The following is a 27582-nucleotide window of genomic DNA, read 5'->3' as shown; positions in this document are numbered from 1 at the left end:
AATGAATACATTCTCCTTGTAAAAAGTAAAAAAACCTCAGGTAAGGCTAAATAGAATCTGTTTGGAGGACTGTATCCCCCCCACCTCAGTCTCCTCCCTGGTTTATTCATGCTACTTTCATTCATTTCCTTTCCAGTTTTCAACACGGGATATATTATCCAAAAATGACATTTCAGAATATCTTACGAGCTAACACACACTGAAGTCAGTTATGGCCGTTTGTTATGCAAACAGAATACTAAACAATGAGACTCAGGATGTGGGGAGAGGAAGGCGAAACAAACCCACAAAGCCAAGTCAGTCTCTTTCTATAAAAGTAAACAAATAAAATCACACTAAAAATGGAAAGCTTTTTCCTTCTTGTAATTCATAATTCTGTCTGGAACTCTGCCCCTCCCTTTCAGCACCATTTTGTCAGGATAGACATGAACTGTGCCAAAGGCCTGGCTGTCTGGAGCCGTTTCAATAACCCCTTCTATGTTGACGTGGTGCACACCAAAAGGATCCTCAGAGTAGCCACCATCGTGAGTGTGACCGGCGAAGAAACACACCACACACTTGTGAGACCAAATGACTGCCAGGGCGTCTCTGTAATTCCAGGCCAGGCACACACTGTCAGAGGCCTCGGGATAAATGGGAAGATGGCCTGTTAGTTAAAGAGAAGAAGAGTTATGAGCCAATTAAGAAATACCTCTTTCACCAAAAAAAGGCTAAAAACTAGTACTCAGGATAAAGAAAATGTGTATTGCTACTCATATGGACCGAGACCAGAGAGAATCCACATACATGAAAAACTAGATAATCTAGAGCCACGTTTCTGGAGCATAAAGAAGGGCGAGACAGTTCGCATCCAAGGGGAGAGAGGCTGCTGTATACGCAGAAAGCCTGAGATCTATGGCCTCCAAAGTCTCAAGATGCACAAACACCACCACGGGAGACTGAGGGCATCCCGGGCAGGGCGGTCCGTAAAGGCAGCCAGAGATCAGGCAGATGCTGCACTGGAATCCAGTCTCACTGACTTCCCTAAGAGTATGAGTGTTACACACACAGAAAGAGCTACTCCCAAGTAAAAGAACAGTTTAGGGATGGGCCAATGGATTTTATATATATATGTCATTTATATAAACACTCAATGTTTTATAAAGAACTGACTTATGCTACTTGAAATACCTCCATGAGATCAAGGTGGCCATAGCCATTTTACAGATGAGAAAACTAAGTTAAAGAAGGGAACATTCATACTAGCTTCCACCGGAGATACAGCCAAGAGAATTTCAAATTCTTGATCTCAAGGCACCTACGAGGCCACATCAACATCAGGCCACGGTTTCGCTCCAACGTACAGGTACAACAGCTCATTGGTCTTTGATTCTTCCCATTAAATCATTTTCCTTTTTTCTCTATTACTGTTTATTTTTATTCTGAAATTTTATTCTGAAAATTTTATTCTGCTTAATATCTACTAGTTTATTATAAAAGTAAAAAAAGGGGAGGTAACAGAGCGCGTGTGCGCACACACACACACACATACACACACACACACACACACACACACACTCTTCAAGCTGTGATAAGGGCTGAGAGTCCCAAGAGGCTGTGTGACTGTAGACCCAGATGCCATGCTGGACTCATCGGACACAATTAGTCGCTCCCTCCTCTTTGAAATGCTTGGCTTCCAGAACACCGCTGTCCCCCTAGTTTTCTCCCCACCTCAACGGCTTCTGATCCTCACTCTGCTGCTTTCTCACTTCCCTAGTGTCCTGTCAGGAGTGCCCGAAGGCTTGGTCCTCAGGCTTCACTACTGCATCTATACCTAATGGCTTGGTGATCTCTTAGTAATTTACAGTTTTAAATACTATCTGTATTCTTTCAACTTCCACGTTTATATATCTGACCCAAACTTCTATTCTGAATTTCCGACTCATATGTCCCTACTGCTTACTCACCATCTCTCCTGATGTCTAATAGGCATCTGCAACTTCATATTTTCAAACCTGAACTCCTGAACTCTTCACTCAAAACCCCTCCTACTGCAGTGTTCCGTATCTCAGCTAATAGCAATTCTATCCTTCCAACTGCATGGCCAAAACTTGAGTAGGCCAAATACTTCCGAGAAGCCAAAATCCAAGTGAAGAAGCAAAGAGAAACAAAAGAAAATGTCTATTAGCCATTTTAAACTTTGCTAAAGAAAACCCGAGGCACTCAGTTGTTCATCCAGTGTCTGAGCTTAGAGCAAAATGGAAGAAACGTACGAGATGCTAACGCAGACAGGTGCACTGACAGAAGTGCAAAGAAACGGGAAGAATACGGTACGGAGGGAGACGACGATGAAAGGGGTCTCCAGTCTCAGGAGCTCTATGACTTGACCTACGTAGTTTAATCTCTTTGGGTTCAGTTTCCTTATCTTTAAAATTAAAAGGTTTGACTATATGATCTCGAGGTCCCTTTTAGCTCCAGTATTCTCTACAATAACAGGTACATTATGGCAGTGAAAACTAAAAAGCAGAGACAAGAAGTATCCCATTTTGGAAACCACTTATTACAGAGCCAAACAGTGTCACATCATGCCTATAACCCCTGAGGGCACCTTATAATTTTCTAAGCCTTGAATGACATTTGATATTCTAGAAATACCCCTACTCCATCTCATATCTTTACCACATCAGTGAAAGATAAATAAGTAAAAACTGATTAGTAGAAATATAATGGTTTTCTTTTGGCCACACCGAGTGGCTTGACGGATCTTACTTCTCCCACCAGGGATCGAACCCGGGTCTCGGCAGTGAAAGCGCCAAGTCCTAATCACTGGACGGCCAAGGAATTCCCTGAAATATAATTTTATATTACCAACTATCTGAAGAGCCTGTCATTTTCAAAAGGATTTCATGTTCATAAGTCCATTTGATACCATCCTGAGAACCTGCAGTTTGCACATTCAACATCTGTCCAGAGTCACACAGGTCACAGAAACAAGAGCCAGAATGGCATGCCGTCCCTGTGACCCTCAGTACTATCTTCTCATCCATCAGGCCACATCGATTTTAACCAAGAGAACTAATCCCAGCCCCCAAACCAAGTACACCAGGCATACTGCAAATCCAGATTCAGTTCTTCGTGTGTGTGTTCGTGCACGCATGCACACACGCTCACATACACACACGTCTATTTTAAGCACCTCCAGGTTCCTATAACCTCTAATGGCAGTATGTCTGTGGAAAACAATTCTAAACGAAAACAACACATTTTATTTCCTTGCAATCATATGGTGGACACAGTTACAGACCTGCCAGATGAGCCTCTCACACTCGTCCCAAGACACCAGCTTTGCTTTCACCTCATCAGCAGAGGTCACTGCACTCACAGGTAGGTCTCCTGAGGCTGGGATTTGGTCTGGGGCCTGGATGGAGTTTTTCACTTATATGTATTACTACACCAATTGAACCCATTTGGGGAAATACTATTTTTAAACTTAAAGGGCCAACTCACAGGCTCTAATATATGGCAAGATGTTTTATTTTACAATTCTTTCCTGACTCAAGCTTAAATGTTAATTTTACATTCAGATTGTTTCTCAATAAAAGATTTTAAACTAAGCTTTCATTTTATAAAAATATCACAATATTAAATATTGTTAGTATGTTTTAAAACCTAACTAGACCCATTCTCTAAAATGCCAGTGTAATCAAATCATTTAAATACTTACTCACAATCACCACCTTTTCTTGGTTTCTGTCAGAGAATGTAAGAACTTCATTCAGCCAGTTCAGCTGTTCTTGGCTGAATCCTCCATTAAACTGGACAAACTGGGGCTCAGCAAGTCCTGAAACAAATTTAGTAATTTAGACCCATCAAATGCCGATTTTCCCTCATTTGGGCATTCAAACTTAGCTAACAATTTAGAGCAGCGTAAATCACACTGTATCTTACTCCTAATCTCAATTCTCCTCTGCTTACTTCCCCAGCTTCCCGTTACACTGAATATACAACAGACTGTTTTCTGTGTCCACTGAGCCACTGTAAAATCACCTTGCACCCCATGGGCCCTTCTGTGCTCTTCAGTAACAGTGCCTTACACTGCTTTGCGCCTACGCACTGCTTTTTGTCTTGAGTGCTCTGCCCCACCCGCTCTTCCCAAGGCTGACTCCTTCACATCACTTAGCTGAAATGCTTTTCTCCTTAGAGAGGCTATTTCTGGCCACCTGACTAAAATGGTACCCCTAGTCGTTTTCTATAATATTGTACTTTATTTTCTTGGTGGCACTGATCACTTATTTCTGTTGCATTTATTATCTGTCCCGTCCACTTTCCTCTTGTTTCCTCTACTCCATCCCTAAAAAAGTGGGACTGTCAGTATTGCCTACGCCTCTGAATAGCTGCCCTAGAAAAAGTACCCGGCCAGAACATCAGGCACTCAGTTATGTGTTAAATAAATGAATCTTGAACCAAATGCCACCAATCCATGTGCCATGAGGCGTGTGAGAAATCCTGACCCTGAACAACAGGACAATATACTTTTACCTTAATCGTCCATCTTCCTGCTGAATAAAAGGTAGCTGAAGAATTTAAAGACAATGTATTAGATTCTCAGCTCAAAGGAATAATTCACCTTGAGGACTATTCAATTCCGCATTTGGGTTGTGCTCCCTCAGTATCTTCAGACACTGCTGGTATTTTGGAGAAGACGGATCCACGCCCAAGACACTCATGTCATAAGCATCGAGTAAAATGAACCGGAATTTAGGGAACGGTACAAAGTGATAAGCATAATAATTCTCTGAAGGCACAGTCTCAGGATGATGGGCAATCTGGTCCTCCAGAAACTTTGTGTTAAGTTTGGAGTTTGTTAAATAGTCTCTGCTGAAGTTATAGAATTCATGATTTCCCCACGTGTGATGAACTGGGACTTTCAGCCTTTGGAATGTGTTCATGATGAGTTCTAGTGACTTTTCTGATGCTTGATACTGTGCATTATATCCATCGATGATGTCTCCAAGCTGAAGTACACAACTGGGTGGGCTGCTTTCTTTATTCCAGTGTTCGATAGCACCCTGTAAGTGAAGAAGACTGTGTCTGTAGTATCTCCGTCTGCTTCCTTGGAAATTATAGCCATCTTCCAAATCAGCATACTGAATATCTGCTATAACTCCAAAGGAGAAAAGAAGTTCTGAACTCTCACTGAGGGGTCCAGGTTCGGGCTTAGCATCCATAATCTCCAAATAGTTTTCTAAATTAAGCAAGGAAAGTGAGAAAGATAAAGTTATAAACATCTAATTTTCTAACTGGACTGAAGAAAATGGTAAAATGAATATTAAACTTAATAGTCAATCCACTAGGTAGCTTGGTACAGAGAAAAGTGCATGGGCTTTAGAGTCTGATGGTCTTAGGTCCAAATTACCAAGTCCTCAAAATGCTTCAGTTTTCTCATCTGTAAAATAGATGATAACCTCTATTCTGCAGAAGAACAGCAAGTTACAAAAGGGTATTATCCTATTCGTGAACAGGCATTCTAGTTCTAGTAAAGTCAAATTCAAATCTGGTATAATTTGTAATTTTTAATAAATATACACTAGTTTTAAACAAACACACACACACACACCCCTTCTTCCACAAACACCAAAATAATTCTATCAAAAGCTCAAGATTTTTTTTCGGTGGGGGGAGTTGTATATTACACTCATTCATTGTACTTTATACATTAGTTCCCACTAAGAGTATATTACGTTAGGCTAGATCTTTTCTCTTTGTTGATGGGTAGGTCACCTCAAATAATTTTCTCATATTTTATATATGCAATAACAGAGAAAGGAAAAAAAGATGAGAGGATTAATTTAAACAAAAAAATCCGGCACAAAAACTATGATATTGATATGACTGTTTTCACTTCTGTGAGTAGTGATGCCTGGTTCTTCAAAAGTTGGATTCAAATTTGTACCAGCTTTTTAAAACCTGAATAACACATTCCCCTTCTCTCTAAACAAAACAGGAAATATGTATTCTTTTTTTCTCATACATGATCTCTTCCTCAGTGGACCACAAGTGCTAGGGATTTAGACTTTAAAAAGCTATGACTTTATTAGATTGTTTACAATCTAAATTTATAATCATTTGTAATCTCTTAAAAGTGCCAAGAACACTAAGGATTAAAATAAAAGGCTAGGACCCTAAATTATCAGCTATTCTTGTTATAAAAACTACAGTAATAAATTGTGTTGTGGTGTCTAGGTTATTAAAACCTAGTTGTTTCTAAAAATTCACTTGTAGTTTCTAAAATTACTTTCAGACTCCTGGTCTCCAGTCATTTGCTGAATATTCCTACTGAGTTCTTTTTAACACTCTACAGACATGTGAAATCCTGTCAGAGTGCTCCTATGAGGTGGAGGTGACAACTCCACAATCAGCAACAAGGGCCAGATTTCTATTTGACACTTTTGAGAATTAAGGGTCTCTTTTTGGTCTAAACTGTTTGTCAACAATGACACACTTTCTATGTGATCTACCCAATTATGAGCTAAATTCCTTCCTTAATCTGGTTGGGTAGAATGAGCCCCAAAACAGGTAAAACAGAACCAGAAAAAGTGATGGAAACCCTGAAAAATTCCTTGGTGTTCTTATATTTTTTTGTTGTTGTTGTTCATTTCTTCCTGCAGTCCCATCTGAAAACCCCACTAAATACCAACTCAGTTAATATGTACGAGGGATAGTATAGATGAGATAATCTGATTTGAAAGGTGAGATACAATTAAAATAAATACAAAACTCATTTAAGCTGAAAACCCCTAGTCTTTTAAGGCTTCAAATATTTGGGATTCCAAGTATAGATTAATAAGAGAATCAAACCAGAAGATAATTTAGCAAGTGTTATCATTGGAACGTTATCACCAGAGTTTAAGAGAAAATGGTTTCTGGGAATGCTTTTATCCCCTGCTAAACAAGCTTGTTTGTTTTTACCTTTAAACTCAGCGCCTTTAGGGTAACAATATGTACTGTACATCTCCTAGAGGGTATTTTGTCCCAATTAATTTGATCTTGTCCAGTAGACACCTGTCACTGCCGACCCAGCATTCATTTCCTGTTCTGGTCACAGCATCCCAATGTCTGTTTAGGCACCTACCCACTCTCACTCTCAGTCTGTGTGGTTTAACCTCAACCTCCCGGCTGGAGAGGGGCAGACCCAGGACCCAGGCCTGGCCTCTAAAAGCCCAGTTTCCCTCTGGTCAGTGGGGTCAATAAGCATCAGCCCTGGGACTTTCACTGGAACTACTAGCAAAACTACTGGAACCACTTCTGCTAAAACTGATAACTAAGACTGGAGCTGCTAGGGAAAAGTTAACTGAGAAGAAACCCAACCTAGAAGGAAGCAATGTGACCGATGGAAGGAAGTCAAGTCCTGGAAACACTAGTTGAACGCTTGGATCCACCTGTCCCTGCTATAACTACTCTTGGTCATTTAGTTCTATCAGCCAACAAAATCTCCTCTGAGTAAAGCCAAAGTGAACTGGCTTTAAGGTTTCTGTCATGCGATACCAAAAGCCCTATCAGATGCACCTTCCACTGGAACACAGTTTAGTTTAGGGAAACTTCAGGGTATCTGAAGATTTGCCAACTTTTTAAAGAAAGTTAAGTAATGTGAAGAGAACCAGCAAGGGCCACATACTTCAAAGCAGTAATGTGTTCTAGGGTAGAAAAGAGATTCAAAATGCTCATTACATATAGCTTTCAAAGATAAGGCTAAGGATAGAAAAAAATATGCATTTTATTAAACACAGAAATTATTTTGTAAAACAGAAACTTAAATTTATACCGTGATCTGTTAAAAGATAAGCGATAAGGGAGGACAAGACCCCATTCACGGAAAGACAACTGGAATCAACAGTGAGTGAGTCAGGGCAAAAAAGAACCAAGTGGGCCGGGAATTGACTCTTCCGGCTCATTTAGAGTCTTTTGTTTTATGGTTCAGGGAGATGCCAGGGAGCTCAGAAAGACTGATCCTGGTGGACAGAGAGATCAACAACTCAAAGACACCTCCAGTGGGGAGACTTAGAATTAACAAGCAGTCCAGTGCCATAGAACTTTTTCAAAATACTCCCCATCCTTCACCAAATACACACAAACAAGTAGATGAGTAGAGAATAATTGTTAAAGCTAAAATGGGTACATGAGGTTTATTCTCTCTACTTTTATGCATGTTTTTAAATGTCTATAATATAAAGTTTTTAAAAGCATTCTAAAGTTTAGGGAAAAATGAAGTCTGGAAGAATTAGAAGATCTAAGAAAATAATTTGCTTTTGAAAAGACAGCAAAATAGCAAGTTTCTAGTGAACTTGGTTCTGGAAGTTTTGCCTGCACCATTTACATACGCTAAGTTATCTAAGTTTTAGTTAAGGGGTATTATGATGAACTGCTGGAAGCTGTGAAGCTGAAAACCTAGAACTGATTGCAGTTCCAGTTTCTTAGAGCAAAATAACCCTCATCACTTGTGAGATTCAACTGAGTTCTAATGCACAGTGGTCTACTTTGTAAATCATAAAGCACTCTATACATGTTAAGAAAATTATTATTATTATTTTTTTTTTTTTTTGCGGTACGTGGGCCTCTCACTGTTGTGGCCTCTCCCGTTGCGGAGCACAGGCTCCGGACGCGCAGGCTCAGCGGCCATGGCTCACGGGCCCAGCCGCTCCGCGGCATGTGGGATCCTCCCGGACCGGGGCACAAACCCGCGTCCCCTGCATCGGCAGGTGGACTCCCAACCACTGCGCCACCAGGGAAGCCCAAGAAAATTATTTTTTAATTATATATCTGCCTAGTGAACCTCAAGATAAATGAAACTACCCCAACTTTTTATAGACCAGAATAATGCAGAAAACTTAACAAGATTTCCTCAAAAAAGGTCCTACAAAAATTCATGGTGCAGGATAAGCAGTCAGCATTCTGCGAAAACCACCTTAGGCACCAATGATTTTCAAGAATAGAAGGAAATGCCCAGGGATGCTTACTTGCTGAAAACTTGCTACAAGATGATATAAAAAACTTCTATGATAATTAAGACTGGCAGAAGGCTGAAGGTCCTTGTAGAAAGCCCTCAAGAATCTATGGTGAGGATGTGAAGAAAGACAGCCCTTCAAACTACTGTCAAAGGAAAAAAATGTGACAAGCCTAGACTTTACTAAGGAGAGACACTTAAGGGGAACTACTGCCATAAAGAGATGCTCAAAGCCTAAGCCAGAAGCATCTCAGGGAAGGGATGCGTTAGCCAAGTTTTTTTTTTTTTTTTTTTTTGCGGTACACAGACCTGTCACTGCTGTGGCCTCTCCTGTTGCAGAGCACAGGCTCCGGACATGCAGGCTCAGCGGTCATGGCTCACGGGCCCAGCCGCTCCGCAGCATGTGGGATCTTCCCGGACCAGGGCACGAACCCACGTCCCCTGCATCAGCAGACGGACCCTCAACCACTGCGCCACCAGGGAAGCCCGTGAGCCAAGTTTTTATACATAGACCCACGTGGGCTAGGTAGCTGTGGAAAAAGAAGTGGGGGGGGGATAGCCTTGAAACTCACTGTGCTAGATACAGCAATAACAGGCAAGGTGAGGCAGGAAATGTTTGTGGCTAGACACGCAGGGCGGAGATCTGCACCTGAGATGAAGCAAGTGAACTACAGGGCCGGGAAGTTAGGCCTAGCTGTCCTAGTCAAACAGCCTAAGGTTATGTCAAGCACAAAATTTGATCAGCCTTGTCACTGTTGATAGAACAAATACCAGATGATAATATCTACATCCTGTCTCGTTCAAGGAAAGTATCTAAATTGCGGAAAAAAAGAAAAAATACTCATTTGTGATCTTGGTGGTTTAAGAGGAGTAATAAAAGTGTGTCAAACAAAACACAATGCAGGAGGCTACAAGTAAGAAATGAATTTATTTGGGGTCTTAAGAACTGCAATTTGGGAGACACAGATTCAGGCAAAACTGAGAGTGTTCTGGGGAAGAGAAAGAGTCAGGGGCTCATAAATACGAAAAGCCACAGAGTTAGCTGCCTGTTGAGAACTGTGATTGACTCTGACACAAGTCAAGAAATATTTGTCTTTAAGGAATCACGAATTATTCCAGGCTAGGGGTCCGCTAGGTATCATGAGTTTCCAGCACATGTTCTGGATGACTTCATTAGGACAATAAACGGTCAAAGGTCAGATTCCATCCAGGCTGAGACATGCCTAAGTCACACATCCTCAAGGGCCTCCCGACTCCATTTCAGTGAGCTCTCTTAGCAATACCAACACCATTCGGATTTTCCTCTCGCAAGTGACAGGTTTACACTAGACAGTGTTTTAGGTATCTTTTAACACTAAAGTTTTACAGGTGCATGAAGTCAGGCTCAGAGGTGTTAGCAATTCATCCAATGTACAGCTATAAAACACCTACTTTCAGCCAGGAACTGTTTTAGAAGCTAGTATTTTATTTAACATTATAAATTTAATATGAAGAAGTTGTATAAAAATGCTTTGGTAAACAAATAAAGGGTCCAGCTATTAAAAGAATCACTCTGGAAAATAAAAATTAACAGACCAGCTGGAAAAAAATCTTGAGTTCAACTTTAATGTATCTGACGGCTGTCTGATCAATTAACCTACAACTGAGCAAAGAGGTGAACAATAATTTTACACACTCACTGCCTGAATAAGCAGGGTACTTTTGTGTCTTTTTGTCAATTTGAGGACTACCTTCTCCCTGGAGAAACAAACACAGAGAAATAAGGTGGGGGCGGGGGAGAAGATCTGAAGCATGGGCAAGTTCAAGACAGAAAAATCAGTTTGATTAAAAATGATTTGAAGTGCTGAACATTTACTTTGAGCCGATATTCCAGAGAAGTCCAGCTCAATTCAGGAATCAAGAAACACAGGTAATTACAGACTACTACAAACCTCCTGGTGGGCGAGCAGAGGAGAACACTGGCTGATGATGCCAGTTCATAAAAAATTACCCCGCCCCGGGGCCACCATCACCAGGCACCGGATGCTTCTGCTCAGCGGACGCCCTGAAAAAGGCCCCGCGGGAGTGGGATCCAAAGTTAAGAACCTTAGAAGGCTTTTTTTTTCCTCCTTTTTTTGTATTTTGCACATCTGCACAGAGGCGGGGAGGAGAGAGATTAAGACTGCAGATGCTGAGACAAAAACAAAGGCAAGACAGAATGAACGCGAGTTGAACTTTCGCAAGGAATGAAGTCAACCTACGAACGCTCTCCGCCTCGTTAACAGGGGGCTTATGTAAATACAGGCTTGTAGAAATCCTAGGGCCCAGGGAGCCCAAGTCATGGGCTGGGACATGACGCAGGAGAGACACCACTCCGTACAGTGCCGGTATTTCTATTCAGGTTCCTTATACCCTGCGAATATAAATCCCAGGCAGTTCAGTCATACTTGACTAGTCCTTGTCACCCTAACCGCTCAAATATCCTAATCAGCAAATATGTTTAAAAAGTCGCACAGGGCTTCCCGGTGGCGCAGTGGTTGAGAGTCCGCCTGCCGATGCAGGGGACACGGGTTCGTGCCCTGGTCGGGGAAGATCCCACATGCCGCGGAACGGCTGGGCCCGTGAGCCATGGCCGCTGAGCCTGCGCGTCCGGAGCCTGTGCTCCGCAACGGGAGAGGCCACAACAGTTAGAGGCCCGCGTACCGCAAAAAAAAAAAAAAAAAAATGTCGCACATTATTTCAAGCGCAATGGGTCCGCTTCTACGTTAGGGGTGTAAAGCGGTCAAGGACCGGCCTCCAGGCTGAGGATGGGGGCTGCCCGGTCCCGGCCGTCTCCGGACGCCGTTTTCTCTTTTCCGAGGCTGGGGGCACCCGGTGGGGGAGGAGAGGCTGCGGTCGCCGAAGCCCCGGGCCCCTGAGCTCCACTCAGGCCTCCCGGCCCAGCTCCCGCCGCGCAGACCGATCCCCGCTGCGGCCCGCTCCTCCAGGCCCTGCCAGCTCCCGAGGGCCCTGCCGCCCGCCCGCGTAGGCCTAACCCAGCCCGGCCCACCCCGCCCCGCCTCCAGCCGCGAGGAACCACCTACCGCGCGCCGACTCCGCCGCGAAGGGCTCCCAGACTACCGGCTAGCCGACCGCGTCACCATCGAGCGCAGAGGAAAGAGCGGCTCTCCCTCACTTTCGGAGGAAGCGGAAACGGTGCCGGAAGTCGAGGGGCGGGGTAAAGGAGGCGCGGTCTCTCGAGCTCATGGCGGGCTTGTTGCGCGCGCCCGGCCGGATAATGCGGCTTCCGAGTAGCAAACTTTGGTTTCTCTTGCCTCGCGGCCTCGGGGTTTGGGGCCTCGGGGAGGGGACCGCGAAGGTCATGCTGGGGCGGCTCCGCGCGCCGCCAGAGGAGGCGTGGCGGGCCTCGGGGCTCGTTGGCAGCTGCCTGCGGTGCCGGCTCCTCAGCACGGCGAGGCAGCCCCCGCCCGGGTCGTCAGGACCGGAGCCGAAGGGCGGCGGAGACCCCACGCGCCCCTCGCAGCCCCGGGTGAGTGCACACCTGGAGCCCTGCCTTTGCTCGCCAGTCAACCCTGCGCGCCCTTCCTATCCCACTTGGTCATAACCTCAGTAACCACTCGGCCTCAAGTTGTCCTCCACTCCGCCGGTTGACCTCCCTGGGTCACAGAATCTCATCCCGCATTTTCCTCCGGTTTGCACGGACCCTCAGCGGTAAAGAGAACCTCAGAACCGACACCCTCTCCACGTGGTTAGATACCCGAGCTTGGATTTTAGTTAGCTTTTGCGCCAAGAAAATAAGTTTCAGGGGTTCTAAGCGTGGGGGCTGGGTCTCAACCTTAAGTTTCCCATGATTGAAGCGCATCAGAGCATTTTTATTATTTATCACTTGGCTCTCCCTTCGGAGGTCTGGTGTGTATATGCTGAAATTGAGCACATGTGGGTCGTAGTGGCGTGCTGGATATGCCTTTTTTCTTTGGTTTCTCCCGGGTTCTAGTTCTGACCCCAAAAGAACTTAAGAGCCATTAGGCTCTAGTGATAGGCAAGAGAAGTGGTCTTCGGAGCTGGGGGAAGGTTAATGAGTTATTTTATCTTGGGACTTGGAAAAAGTACAAAGAAATAATGATGCAGTTTGCAAGACGTTCCACTTTTAGCTGTCTTCTACTTTGGCTTTGTTACTTTTGGAAGCCAGAGTTAGGTTAACCTCCTAAATTTATTTGGTTTATTTCTATGTATTCTCAATATCAGCACAAGCAGGTGATTAACTGGTTTTTAAATCAGCAGTTGGGATCTGGGTCACACGTGGTAACAATCATGGTGCTTGAGCCTTGGGTCTCTTTTTCCACATGAAAAGAAATCGACTTAGGGAACCTTCCCTTGGAAAGAAGTGCCTTTGTAATTGTGTTAGGAGCCCAGATGCAACTGCATCCCCAGAAACTTTCAGTATTTTCTCATCCCAAAGTAACGTGAAACATGCTGTCCGTTTAACAAGATCGAGGCCTGTGTGTAGGTAGCTTCAAAAATACTGTAATAAATTTAGTGTGATTAAATGTTTTCATCTTTTTAGTATTTTTATTTTTGAAATCTCTGTCCCAGTAGCCTGTTTCCTGGAAGTCCTTAGCCATCACATTTGCTATTGGAGGAGTTTTACTGGCTGGGATGAAGTACTTCAAGAAAGAAAAGACAGAGAGTAAGTAGATATCATCTGGTCAGCGCTGAATAAAATCCTTCCTGGCTGTGAACTGTCATCTTTTTGTCATTGTTGTTTTTAAGCTTTTTATCTAGAAATAATTTTAGGTTTACAGAAGAGTTGTAAAAATGACAGTTTCCATGTATCTTTCACCTTTCTTCCCCTAATGTTAATATCTTGTATAACTGTGGCTAATTTATCAAAAAAAGTGAGAAATTAAAGTTCATACAGTACTGTTCCCTAACCTACAAACTTTATTTGGATTTCACCTGTTTTTCCACTGTCTTATGTGTTCAGGGCACCACTGTCTAACCATGTGAAAAGACTTATTGTGGACAGATGTGGATGTAGATATTAAGAAGTCCAGAGGGTACAAAGATGACTAAGGTGCAGTCCAGCCACTGAGGCGCCCATGACAGTGAAACAGACACAGAAGTGAAGGATTCACTAGATGAGGTTCTGCCAGGCCAGAGGGAATTTCACGGCAAGGAACGGCTCTGGACTAACACTCAGAGTGTTTAGAAACTGTTTACAAGAACTTTATATTTTAGTGAATATTTCAGGACTTTTAAGATTTGTTTTTAGAAGTTTCCAGTAAACCTTTAAAGTATCACTTACTCTGTTTTGATTCTTTAGAGAGTCTCTTTTGATGACATTATACAAAGGATAATGTTTACAGCCGGGAGTGAAAATTCATAGGCTTTAGAACTTTAGGAATATAAGATCCATATTGATATACAGGTATATTTCTTTTGTGTAGCAAGCAGTGTTTTATTGATATGATTTTCATATTTTAATAAACAGTTAAGTTCCTTCAATTTCAAAATGAAACAGACCTGACAAACTAGGAAAGTAATGGTAGAGACGATTGTAGAAAAAGCCAAGCTTCTTATGACTTTAGTTTGGAATTTGACCTTCAGTTAATAATTTTGTTTTATAAAAACTTGTATTATGAAACAGTATTAAAAGTGTGCCTTGGGGCTTCCCTGGTGGCTCAGTGGTTGAGAATCTGCCTGCTAATGCAGGGGACACGGGTTCGAGCCCTGGTCTGGGAAGATCTAACATGTCGCGGCACAACTAGGCCCATGAGCCACAACTACTGAGCCTGTGCATCTGGAGCCTGTGCTCCGCAACAAGAGAGGCCACCATAGTGAGAGGCCCGCGCACCACGATGAAGAGTGGCGCCCGCTTGCTACAACTAGAGAAAGCCCTCGCGCAGAAACGAAGACCCAGCACAGCCAAATAATTAATTAATTAATTAATAAACTCCTACCCCCAACATCTTCTTTGAAAAAAAAAAAAAGTGTGCCTAAGTTGTTTGAGAGTATTTGCTGACATGATGCTTCACCATCTCCCAATACTTTATTGTGTATTTTCTACAAACAAGGACATTCTCCAACATAACCACAATGCAGCCATCAAAATCAGAAAATTAACATCAATATGTTAACACCGTTCAATCTTCAGACCTCATTCAAGCTGTGCAACTGATGCCCTCCTTTATTTTACTTATTTTTAATTTTTTTGGCTGTGCCTTGTGGCATGCGGGATCTTAGTTCCCAACCAGGGATTGAACCCATGCCCCCCACAGTACAAGCACAGAGTCTTAACCACTGGGCTGCCAGGGAAGTCCCAACTGATGCCCTCCTTTTATAGCAGAAAGATCCAGTTCAGAGCCACACCTCATACCTAGTTTTTTCTTTGGTCTCCTTCAGTTTGTAACAGTTTTTCAACCTTTACCAGACTCTCATGACCTTGACAGCTTGGAAGATTACAGGCCAGTTATTTTGTAGACTGTCCCTTCGTTTGGGTTTGTCTGATGTTTTCTCATGGTTAGATTCAGGACGCTGTGTTCTCATTGCATTTAGTCAGGTGTCATATGATTTCAGTTTGTCCCATTACTGATTTAAGTTCAGTTTGATCACTTGTTTAAGGTGGTGTCTGTCAGGCTTCTCTACTGGAAATGTAATTAATGTGTATTTTGTGATGTACATTTACACATGTAAATATTATATATTTATACATGTAAATATTCTGTTCCCCATCAAACTCTCAATTCATTTATTTATATCAGTGTGATTCATGATTTCCTAGCAAGCCAGTGAGTTGTAATCCATCATTCTCTTTGGTTTGACGCTCACATCGTCCCAGATTGGTCAGTGGGAGCCCCTTCGACACAGGCTTCTGTTTCCTTTTGACATGCCTCCTGTGTGCTTTGGGTTCTTCCTTAATTCTGACACAAAAGGATGTTCTAGGTTCGTGTACTTTCTCTGCCCCAGTCCTGGTATCAGCCATTTCTCTAAAAAGCCTCATTTCCTTTTAGTAGAGGATATTAGAAGTCAGGATATGAGCTCATTGCTATTGGGGTGTATCCGCCCCCCGGGTCCTTTCAGTGGACAGAGCTAGGAGAGAGATGTGCTAATTTACATCTATACTTATTTCTGTATCTATATATATTGAAACTGTAAGTTTGTATTGTACCTCCCATTTCTTTCCAATACTTCAGCGTTCATTCTAGTTTTCTCTCCTTCCATCGATCTAACTCCTTTTTCGTCCATAGCTCTTTAATGTATTTACTTATTTGGTCAAGCCCCTGTGTGTCACTGAGCTTCCATCGCTGCTGTCCTCTCCTCACACAGCTGCCCTCCTCAGCACATTCAGGCTCAGACACCCACTGCCAGGCCACCCACCTCGCCCACTTGGGCTCAGACATTCTGCTCTGCCCTGCCCTCACCCCCATCGTGGCCACACCGATGGCTAAGGACTGAATTGTTCTGGAGGAGGAAGAAAATAGTTTTACCACTTTCTTTTCTTATAGTCCTTACTATATACAATAGCATTTTATTTGATTTTATTGTTTTATGCTTATTTCTCTTAAAAGATTTTTTAAGCTTCTTGAAAACTGAGGCTATTTCTTCCATATTTTGTGCCCTCAGTCAGTAGTATAGAATGAACCATAGATCAGGCATTTGAGTACCTGTGGTTAGATTGACTTTTTTTTCCCCTTCGGTGTGTGTTCGTGTGTGTTTAAGAGCTGGAGAAGGAGCGGCAGCGAAGCATCGGAAAGCCTTTACTTGGGGGCCCATTTTCCCTCACAACTCATACTGGCGAGCCTAAAACTGATAAGGACTACCTCGGTCAATGGGTATTGATTTATTTTGGTTTCACTCATTGCCCTGATATCTGTCCAGAAGAACTAGAAAAAATGATTCAAGTTGTGGATGAAATAGGTAAGAAAGCCATCTCTTGCTATAAAAAAGTATGTGTTTACTTGATGTCCCTAATGTTACTATGCTTTTCACATTCTTTTTTTTTTTTTTTTTTCACATTCTTGTATTACTGTTAGGTGGAGGGTTGTAATTATTCAGTTTGTGAGAACATAAAATCTCAGTGTTAGGCTTGTTACTGGCTGTGATTCCCATGACCTTATTCTTTACCAAAGGAAGCTTGTTTTGATGCTAAATGTTAGGTTGCTTAAAAATGTTGGTGTGGTCTGGGTCTCCCTTAACTCTGCTTTGTGTCCCTTTCTTTTTGTAGCCTTTCATCACTGACACTGCCATTGCTTTTTCCCTGGTGACTGATGGTTAGACTAGGAAATCTGTGGTATGGTCTGTGATGTATATCCTTCTTAAAATGAATTGTTCCAGGATATTCAGTCCTTATCAATCGTTTCTTTGCCCTTGAGAAATGGTGGGTGGGGCGGGGGAATCCTACAAACATTGCATTGGATTAGGAGACAGGATATCCACGTGATGTGATTCTGAGTAACAGCATGTGTGCAGGGGTGCAGATATTTGATAGGCTATCTATCTGATTGCACCACAGATATATATATATCTGCCTTTCCTGGAGGCTGTCCCATCCCCTTCCCCATCCGTGTTAGATGTCCCTCTGTGTTGCCTTAACACCTTGCTGTAGCACTTCCTACACGCTGCTGTAATTGCTGTTTTTCTTTTCCCTTAAAATGTGAATACTGATTAATGAGAACTTTCTTTCAGATAGTATTCCAACTCTGCCAGATTTAACTCCACTTTTCATCACTATTGACCCGGAGAGGGACACAAAAGAAGCCATCGCAAATTATGTAAAAGGTGTGTTTATTCACAATGGTTTACATATGTTTAGCTCTTACAGTTTTTGAAAGATCAGCTTATTTGGACCTTGGAATGCTTTGTAAGATACGGGGGATATATGGTACTGTCACCAGTTTTACAGGTGGATGAAAAGAGTCTCAGAATTGTGACTGAGGCCGGTAAGTAAATAAATAAGGAAGAGGCCTCTCATTTCCTGGTGCAGGGCTCTTTATTTTGTCACAGAGGAAAGGTTGAACTTGGCCTTCTTATATCAACAAAGTAGAGACCCTTGAATTGAGGGAACACATTGCTTCTGATTACCTTACTCTTCCCTTTGTAAAATTAGGACAGACAGACATTCTGGGAATATGTTCATTGGGAGATTAAAGAAAAATTATGAAATATAAGCACATTTTGAATTCATAGTGTATATTTTATAAATCTAAAATATTAATGATAAACACATTTATAACCATTTTAAGGAAGAATTTCAATTCAGACATCTCAACATGCACTTAAAAACTATCAGAAGGTACTTTTTTTTTAAGGAATTTTGCCTTTTTTCTTTTTTTTCAAATTTTATTTATTTGTTTATTTATTTATTTATTTATGGCTGTGTTGGCTCCTCGTTTCTGTGCGAGGGCTTTCTCTAGTTGTGGCAAGCGGGGGTCACTCTTCATCGCGGTGCGCGGGCCTCACTGTCGTGGCCTCTCTTGTTGCGGAGCACAGGCTCCAGACGCGCAGGCTCAGTAATTGTGGCTCACGGGCCTAGTTGCTCCGCGGCATGTGGGATCCTCCCAGACCAGGGCTCAAACCCATGTCCCCTGCATTAGCAGGCAGATTCTCAACCACTGTGCCACCAGGAAAGCCCTAGAAGGTACTTTTAAAGACTATAAATTATGCTAGAATTAAGGATGAATGTTTAGGTTCTTGTGAGCTTGGGTAATTTCTCTGAATTCAAGTTTCTTAAGCTGAAAAAAGTGATGAGAATAAAAATCTGATCAGACAGATTTTGTTGTACTAGTGTGTGGAACATGCGTGCTTAAAAATCAGGAATTTCCATTTTAATTATGGTGGAATTGATTTAAGCTACTGGTCAGAAGGACTAATGAATAGTTTTCTATTTATTTTTATTGTATGATGCCTTCTAATGCATATCCACTAAAACTTTGAGTTATTTTAAAATGTGTCTTATGTAAGACCTGTATATTTTATTACTTAACTCATGTATTGAGAGATAGTTGCCATATAAAAAGAGTACATACTTAAGGTGCACAGTGTGTTACCTTTTGACACGTGTGCACCTGGGAGACCATCACCACAGTCAGAGTGAACATATCCATCACCCCCAGCAGCTTCCATGTCCCTTGCTAATTCCTCCTTCATGTCCCTCCTCTGCATCCACCTCGTGTCTCCAGGCAACCACTGATCTGCTTTCCATCAATATCGATTAGTTTGCATTTTTAGAAGTTTATGTAAATGGAATTATACAGTATATGCTCTTTCTTTTTAATGACTTCCTTCAGTGTTATTATGTTGAGATTCATCCATGTTGTAGCGTGTGTCAACAGTTCATTTTTATTGCTGAGTAGTATCCCATTGATGGACATTCCAGTCTTTGGCTATTACAGATAAAGCTGCTGAGCACTCATGTACACGTACGTCTTTGTGTGGACACACGCTTTCATTTCTCTTGAGTAAATACCTGCGAGTGGAGTGGCTGGGTCATATGATAGGTGAATGTTTAACTTTTTAAGAAACTGCCACTTTTTTCGGAAGTGGTGGTACGTTTTTACACTCGCACTGGCAGTGTGAGAGCTCCAGCTCCTCCACATCCTCGCACACTTAGTAGGGCCAGTCTTTTTAATTTTAGCCACTTCAGTAGGTGCTTAGTGATATCTCATTGTGGTTTTATTAATGCGTTTCCCTTAGTAACTTTTAACATTAAGCATCTTTTCATGCCGTTATTTGCCATCTGTATGTCTTCTTTGGTAAAGCGTCTCCACATCTTTTACTCATTTTTATGGGGCTGTTTATTTTTACTTATTTAGTTATCATTTATAGTCCTGATACAAGTCTTTTAGCAGGTGTATGATTTGCAAATATTTTCTCCCGCTCTATGGCTTGTCATGTCAGCCATGGCTTTTGAAGAGCAGTTTCCATTTTGATGAAGTTCAGTTTATTAGCTTGTTCTTTTATAGATAATTTTTTTGGTTTCATATGTGAGAGATCTTTGCCTAACCCAAGGTTACAAAGGTTTGTTTTCTCGTTGAAGTTTTAGAGTTTTTATTATATATAAGCAGAATTTATGTCCACAATTTACAGGTATGTCAGAAACTTGAGCAATAGCATCGTTATTTTCTAAAGCAGGTATAACTCATTGGGTGATAAATGATCTCCAATTTAAATGTGTGTCATATTGGCAATTGTTTATTATCACATATTAACCAAACCTTAGATAATCCCCAAATGAGTAGACATTTGAGTTGCCGTACTTAATGGAAATACCAAAACCTTACAGTAATATTCTTCATCAGCAGGTACATACAGTGATTGATGATGTGATCATTTCTAGTTGCATTTGGGGGGGATTTTTAAATATTTAAGTTGGTATTTAGAAAATTAACTGCAATTTCAACAATTTTTTGAAAAGGTTTGGATGTGCAACTAATTCAGGCTTCACTCACCTTCTCTTCATTTAGTCAGAGTGTAGGGAAGAAGAACAAGCCACCTTGCTTTTTCAGCACCTGAGCAGTTTTCCAATTTAGAATGAGTTAGTCCAAAGAATAAAAATAGGCTACCTCTACCTTTGGAAGAAGGTACTGCTGTTAAATGTTGGACTCGGCTCAGTAGTCTGATGAATCCAGGTCTTTTAAGTGACTTCCCCAGCTTACTTACATGAATTCCAAAAACTTAATAGCAAGTGCGTGCTGTGAGGTTTTATGTTAGAAAATGAGATACAGGTATTTTGATCTGGTATGAACTAATTGTCAAGCAAACTTTTTTCTCATATGATAACAATGGAAAACTGTCGTGCTTAATTCATAATAGTATCTTTAAACTTCAGCATATCTCAGAACTACACCTAAATGTTTAAGAACCACTAAATTAACAAAAATTGTGATTTAAATAATTAGAATAGATTCCCTCCAGCTCTTTACTAGTCATGAAAGGATTTGACTTATATATTACCAAAACCAACTTTTGGTTTCATTGCTCTTCTCTATTAATAGCCTGTTTTAAGTTTCATTGATTTCTGCTCTAATTCTCTTCTTCTGCATACTCTGGATTTAATTTGCTCTTTTTCTAGATCCTAAGGTGGATCTTATATTATTGATTTTAGATCTTATATTATTATATATTATATTATTGATTTTAGATCTTATATTATTATTATTTTATATTATTGATTTTAGATCTTCTTATATTACTGATTTTAGATCTTCTTTTCTACTATATGGATTCAATAAGTTGTGTTTCCATTTTTATTTTATTCAAGATTTTTTTAAATTTCTCTTGAGATTTCTTCTTTGGCTCATGTGTTATTTAGAAGTGTGTTTAATTTCCATGCGTTTGGGGATTTTCCAGATATCTTTCTGCCATTGATTTCTAGTTTAATTCCTGTGTGATCTGTCTTGGTGAATGTAACATATATTACAGAGGAGAATTTTCATTTGTTCTATGCGAATTTGTTTTTCTTTGAAACATGAAGAAATGTTTAGGGACTCACAGGAAGAAAGTGGCAGTAGGGCTGCTGTATAACGGATACTGTTTTTTGAAGTTTAGGGATGGTTGTTTCGCTTGCTTCTTTTTCACTGTCTTTCTCATTTTTTATTTAGAATTTTCTCCCAAACTGATTGGCTTAACTGGCACAAAAGAAGAGATCGATCAAGTGGCCAGAGCATTCAGAGTGTATTACAGCCCTGGCCCCAAGGATGAAGATGAGGACTACATAGTAAGCAAATGCACAGCTTTCAACACCTGGACAGGCTCCCAGGTCCCAGACATTCACATAGCTTTCCGTGATGACTGGCTTTAAAAATGAAATTAAAACGAAAGATAATCTGAGATCATAGCAAATTCCTTAATAATTAGGGATGTTTGAAAGGATAGAAGAAGTATATCTATTTTTTGAAGGATGATTGTTTAATTTATATTCATTGTTCTTAGAGTTTAATTGCCTGCTTTTCTAGTGGCACATAAAATTATAGAGCAATATAAAATCAGGGATATCTTAGATTCAATATAATATAATCGTTTGGGGCAAAGCTCATTTTAGTTGATAAACATCGTATTGGTTCTCTCTGCCCTCAATGAAGAGGTATAAGAAATATACTCCTTTTGAGAAGTAGTGTTAGGCCGTAGGGAACTGCGTTTTTGGGTTGAGTGAGTAAGAATTCTGAAAAGCAAGAGAAAAGAAAGCCATAGGCAACTAGACTTCCCATAAGATTTCTTTTCATACCAACTATGCGTTTGCATAATTTTCTGTTTAGTTGCATTTGCAGCTATTATGCTCTACATAATTAGGATTAATTAATTAATTAATTTTTTTAATTAATTAAAAACTTAATGAAGTTTTTTTAATGATGAAGAGCAAATTCTATCAGGTTGTTCTTCTATAGCTCTTACATTAAAGAGCCGTCTTCACGTTCATCAGCACTGCCCAGGAGTCCTGGGTCACCTTGTTCCTGTTCTAGTCAGTGGTTTCACGGTGAAGCATAAGCGCCACCCCTACGCACCCAGTTTCCTTCTCAGTGTGGACGTTTTTCCCTATCACATGAAGAGTTGACATTGTATTTTAGTATCATTTCAGGTTTTTTCCTCAGTTGTCATGCTCTAGTTTCTCTATAGTATTGGTTAGACAAAGTGATTAATCATAAGAGTCTTTCCAGCCGCAGAGCTGGTTTTGTAGGAAGAAAGATGGTCAGGATCCTGAGTCATTGCTCTTCCCGCAACGCCATGGCCAGCTCCCAAGAGTGACATGCAGAGGGGACATCCCACTGTGGTGCTTTGTCTCTATGGCCCACTGTGATTTCCTCACAACTTTTGAACCTGGAGCACATGTGCCCCTGTAGCTTTTTTTTTTTTTTTAATATTTTATTTATTTATTTATTTGGTTGTGCTGGGTCTTAGTTGCAGCAGGCGGGCTTCTTAGTTGTGGCATGCGAACTTTTAGTTGCGGCACGCATGTGGGATCTAGTTCCCTGACCAGGGATCGAACCCAGGCCCCATGCACTGGGAGCACAGAGTCCCAACCACTGCGCCCCCAGGGAAGTCCCAGCACTGTAGCCTTTGGCCTAAATTAAAAGCACGTTTCTGGTCCCTTTGCCTTAAGCCCACACATTTTCTAGTTGTGGTGCCTCATAGACTTAGGGAAACTTGGGTTCATGGGAGAAAAAGACAAGAAAAATTAGCATTTTCTTCTTACACCCTAAGTTTAAGGAAAGTAGAGGGACCCTACTGTGGTTTCCTCTTGTCACACCAGCAGCATGAGAAGAATGAGAGGAGAGCAGAAAGGAAGCTGTGGAGAAACAAGAGCTTTTCAGAATTTGGTACTCTTCCTATGAAAGAGTTGTATTGACTGGTTTTGAGGTTTAACTTATGATGATAGTGGGAGCAGTTGAGCTAGTCAGTCTGACTTCCAGTGCTGAATAGTTTTATTAAATTGTTTACATATGTACAGTTGTAAACTAGGTAACACCCTTTAGTCTTGTTGCTTATAGCTCATAATTCTAGAGTTAAAATTAATTTTACAAATTAGAGGAAACAACTTATAAACAAGTAAAACATGGGCTTCCCTGGTGGCGCAGTGGTTGAAGGTCCCCTGCCGATGCAGGGGACACGGGTTCGTGCCGCGGTCCGGGAAGATCCCACATACCGCGGCGCGGCTGGGCCCGTGAGCCATGGCCACTGAGCCTGCGCGTCCGGAGCCTGTGCTCCGCAATGGGAGAGGCCGCAACAGTGAGAGGCCCGGGTACCGCCAAAAAAAAAAAAAAAAAAAAAAAAACAAGTAAAACATTCAGTTAATGTAGTAAGAGATACTTGGCTGAAACCGAAGCGCTGCTCACCACAGGAATGTGATTTGAGACACCCACCTCTATAGTCAGCCGCCCCTCGTGGTTTTTTATTTAAATTACTTTGAAACCTTTCATTGTGTAGCCTACCTGGACTGGTTGGTCTTGACTTAGTAAGAATGCATCTTTTTCTTGTCTGACTGTAACCAGCAGTATACGGCGAGGTGCCAGTGAACTCATAAACATAAATCACATAAGGTTTGGGCACTGAGATCTGCACTCTAAGGTAGCCATGCAGATAATCCAGAATATGGATATTAAGTTTTTTAGTCTTAAAAATCAAGATGTAAATATGTACGTCTTACGGAGATTCTTGGATCCTCTAGAACCCATCCCAGACCCCATTTTGACAAGTAAATACTGGTCTACTGCCATAAGAATGTGACGTTTGATAAGAATCAGTGAGTTCACTGCTGTACATTTGCCAAATCAACCAGTAGGGGGAGACACTCTCCAGTTTCTTGGGTTTTTCATTAGTATGACTTCTGTCCTTTGAGGTTACAGATTTTAATCCGCAACATGGTATGGGAAACTTCTCTTAAGATTTAAGGACATGAAGGGAATGAGGGAGTACCTTAAAGGTTGAGATATAAAGGAATGAAATTTTCTTAATCTCGATAGCAACAGAGGTGAGCTTCTGGCTTTGAATACGAGTGGCATCCCCTGACCCATAGTATATGTAACGCAGGTTACAAGCGTTTAGAATTCCACTGAAAGCTAAATGCGCACATCATTGCGTTATATGTATAGTATTACATTATTTTCTAAATATTAATTAGGAAATACTCTTGCAAAAGAATACAAATAGCTTTCACACCTAAGAAAAGATGTTCTGTTTTATTCACAATAAAAGAAATGTGAACTGTATAATGTGATGCCATTTTTCACCTGTTAGATCAGAAAGGCCAAAGATACTGTCAAAATCTAATTTAGGAAAAGAGAAAATGCTGCAGTGTTGGAGTGAAATTGGACCAGCTGGCACTTCCATGCATTGTTGATGGGAATTAAACTGATAACGCCCTCATAAGAAGGCTGTTTGTCAGTATCATCAGCATTTAAAGTGGAATACTTTTTAGGTTAGAGACCCCATTTTTTGGAATTTGTCCTACAGAGATAACCTATAGCATTGTTTGTAAAAAAGACTGGAAACCAAGCAACCATTCTTTAAAAGGCAACTATATATGTACTGATACAGAACAACGTCCAGTATATTGCTAAGTGAGAAAACAAGTATAGTGTGTTGTTAATTCTGTCTAAAAAGAAATAGGTGGTTATCGACACACTAATAGACACAGAGGGTTTCTCTCGAAGAGTAACAGCAGGAACTGGTGGTAGTGGTGCCCTCTGAGGAGAACTGAGGGACTCTGGGAGTCTGGAAGGAGTGGAAGACTTCATTGTATGCATTTACTGTGTATTCTTCCATTCTTATTTACATACGATTTGCTCTGCCCACAACCCAAGTGAACACTGAGACGTGACCACTGACAAGTTTGACAGTTTGAGTAGAACAATTTTTTTATTATGTATTAGAAAGTAATTTATGTGAAGAACACTCATAAAAGAAGCCCAACACATGCTGAAATTCTGGTCTTTTAAGGGGGAGAGAGAGTAGAAAGAATAGGAAAGAGGAAGAAATGGGGAGAAAGAGAGGTGTAAGCTGTGGAGTAGGGCTTTAAGAGACACCTGGAGACCTAGTTTTGACTGTCAAGACAATTGGAGAAACACGGGGTCCCTGTCCTCCCGCAGTGAATTACTCCCAGCCCCCTCAAGATCACCAGCTGTCTGAGCCCTCTGGGTCTACATTCTTTCCTTATGTGAATAAGCAAGTGGCTCTTTCCATGTACCCTCTATGAATGTGTGTGTATAAAAGCACGGTAATCTAACAGACACATCGTGTGTCTGGGTATATTTGGCGTGTCTCCAGCTTGGTATGTATGATCGCATTCCTGTCTTTCTTTTTGTTTTGCCAAACAGCAATCAAGCCTGGAATAAATTCCAAGGATTCTAAGTGCCATGTCTTCAACTCATTTAAAATTGGATTTGTGGAAGCATATAAGTAAAAAAAATTGATGGCTAGTCTAAACTTTAGGTGGAGCTAGGAACACTTTAAGAACTTTGCCATGAAAGTGGATAATGGATTTAAGGTAACTCCTTGGGGGTGTAGCACTTACGGCTCCTGAGGAACTTCTGGGTGATGTGCTTCAGGTAGGATTGTTCAGCGTAGTAGGATTGTTCTTAGGGGAGGACAACACTCGTTGTCATGTTTCCATTTGAATCACTAATATGAGGACTAAATACTGTATTAGAATTTATATATTATATATTTAGTGGTTACTTTTCTGTTTTTGTTTGTAATATAACATGGTAAGCAGAATTTAGCCTGTTGAATGATCACCAGTTCTTCCTAAAACATAAAAGAATATACCCTAGAACTTAATAAAGAAAGTATTTTTCACCAACGCTTTTAATCCCGTGCGGTATCTCTTTCTAATATGGTTAAGGGATCAGATGAAATATTTTACTCATAAATGTAGGCTCTTCCCAAGCTTTGCTGTTCCCCAAGCATTGGGTGTTTAATGAAGGCTGGCAGTGGCCATTTCTTAGAAGTGCATTCTTTTCTCAGAAATTGTGTGGATGAGTGTGTTAAGGATTGAACCAAAAGAATTCCAAGTTCTAGCTGATGTGTCAGGCAATAGTCGGCAAATTTCTGGAAAGATTTTAGATAATTCGTTGCTGTGTATTTAGTATAATAGACTTAGGCCTGTTCCATAAATAATAGATGCTACAAAGGTTGCTTAACTAGTAATGTGAAGTCTCTTATCCTGTAGCATTTATTCAGTAAAATAAGCAGCTTATTTTGGTGAACTTTTTGTCATCCTCTCCTTCCCCCCTTTTCTCTGCAGGTGGATCATACAATCATAATGTACTTGATTGGACCAGATGGTGAGTTTCTAGATTATTTTGGCCAGAACAAGAAGAGTGCAGAAATAGCTGGTTTGATTGCTGCGCACATGAGGGAACACAGGAAAAAGAGCTAGCCAAAGCAGTGTGGCCGTGCGCTCTTCTGCTAAAGATGAAGGAAGCTTTGTCTCCCGTAGGGGCTGATACTTATATGTATATACATGCAACCTACAGAATGGCCTTCATACCAGGAGAACACCTAAATTTTGGGCAGGGCATGCTACTCTTGGGTTCAGCAAGGATGGATTCTTAACCAGAAGTCTCCCAAATGGTCGCCTTGAGACCAGAGGACCAAGCTGCCGTGAAGCCAGCGGAATGGACCTCAGGGAAGGACACAGCTGGAGAAGACGCAGCCGTGGGGTCTCCACGTGAGCAGAGCCCTCTGATCAGCATGGCTGTCCCTCCAGTGTCTTGGACTCTTGCTCTGGCAGGTTGTAGTGAATTTCCAGGAAGAGCGTAACTTCCATAGTGACCTTGCTTTCCTCTTTGAGTTCTTGGTGGCTGATAACAATCAAATTAGGCTCTCTGGCATTCACAGTTAACCTTTATGCTTGAAAGCGTTAGTGTAGTCTTGCTTGTTAATGAAGATCACTGTCAGGTTTGCATTGTGTTCCCCTGTCAGCAGGTGCTGGTTTTACTAACGTAGAGAAAAGCTATTGTTTGGGGCAAACCATTAGATCAGATTCCCTAGGGACCTTTCATGTGATTTTTAGCTGAACGATGTGCCAGGCTTTCAGGGACCTGCCAAATGGGTGTAAGAGGATACAGACCATGAGTGTGTACAGAGTACCCTCCTGCCTGTACCGGATTGCACTTGTCTGAAATAAA

The 27582-nt window shown here is 41.4% G+C and overlaps 2 protein-coding genes across 4 annotated transcripts; one reads left to right on the top strand and one right to left on the bottom strand.

The window, feature by feature from the left end:
* Nucleotides 1–330: 330 nt before the first annotated feature.
* ADPRM (ADP-ribose/CDP-alcohol diphosphatase, manganese dependent) lies at nucleotides 331–12104 on the bottom strand. 2 transcript variants are annotated; one of them, XM_082861034.1, is made up of 4 exons: nucleotides 12043–12104; nucleotides 4607–5224; nucleotides 3704–3820; nucleotides 331–646 (listed from the first exon to the last, which is right to left on the bottom strand). In XM_082861034.1, the coding sequence occupies exons 2-4, from the start codon at nucleotides 5205–5207 to the stop codon at nucleotides 336–338; spliced, it is 1029 nt and encodes a 342-aa protein (XP_082717160.1). In that variant the 5' UTR covers nucleotides 5208–5224; nucleotides 12043–12104; the 3' UTR covers nucleotides 331–335. The 2 variants fall into 2 exon arrangements, with proteins under 2 accessions (XP_082717160.1, XP_082717159.1); XM_082861033.1 differs by lacking the exon at nucleotides 12043–12104 and having other exon boundaries at nucleotides 4607–5301.
* SCO1 (synthesis of cytochrome C oxidase 1) lies at nucleotides 12087–27582 on the top strand. Of its 2 annotated transcripts, XR_014326965.1 has the most exons (7): nucleotides 12087–12488; nucleotides 13556–13646; nucleotides 16679–16876; nucleotides 17645–17737; nucleotides 21559–21674; nucleotides 25768–25937; nucleotides 26697–26805. XR_014326965.1 is itself a non-coding variant. In XM_082861035.1 (6 exons), exons 1-6 carry the CDS (start codon nucleotides 12204–12206, stop codon nucleotides 26829–26831), a joined length of 918 nt encoding a protein of 305 aa, XP_082717161.1. In that variant the 5' UTR covers nucleotides 12093–12203; the 3' UTR covers nucleotides 26832–27582. The 2 variants fall into 2 exon arrangements, 1 of the variants encoding a protein (XP_082717161.1); XM_082861035.1 differs by lacking the exon at nucleotides 25768–25937 and having other exon boundaries at nucleotides 12093–12488; nucleotides 26697–27582.

The sequence above is a fragment of the Leucopleurus acutus genome (genome assembly GCF_964270905.1).
Source record: "Leucopleurus acutus genome assembly, chromosome: 19".
NCBI lineage: Eukaryota > Metazoa > Chordata > Mammalia > Artiodactyla > Delphinidae > Leucopleurus > Leucopleurus acutus.
Note: the sequence above shows the minus strand (reverse complement) of the source record. Positions and strands in the feature narration are given on the sequence as shown.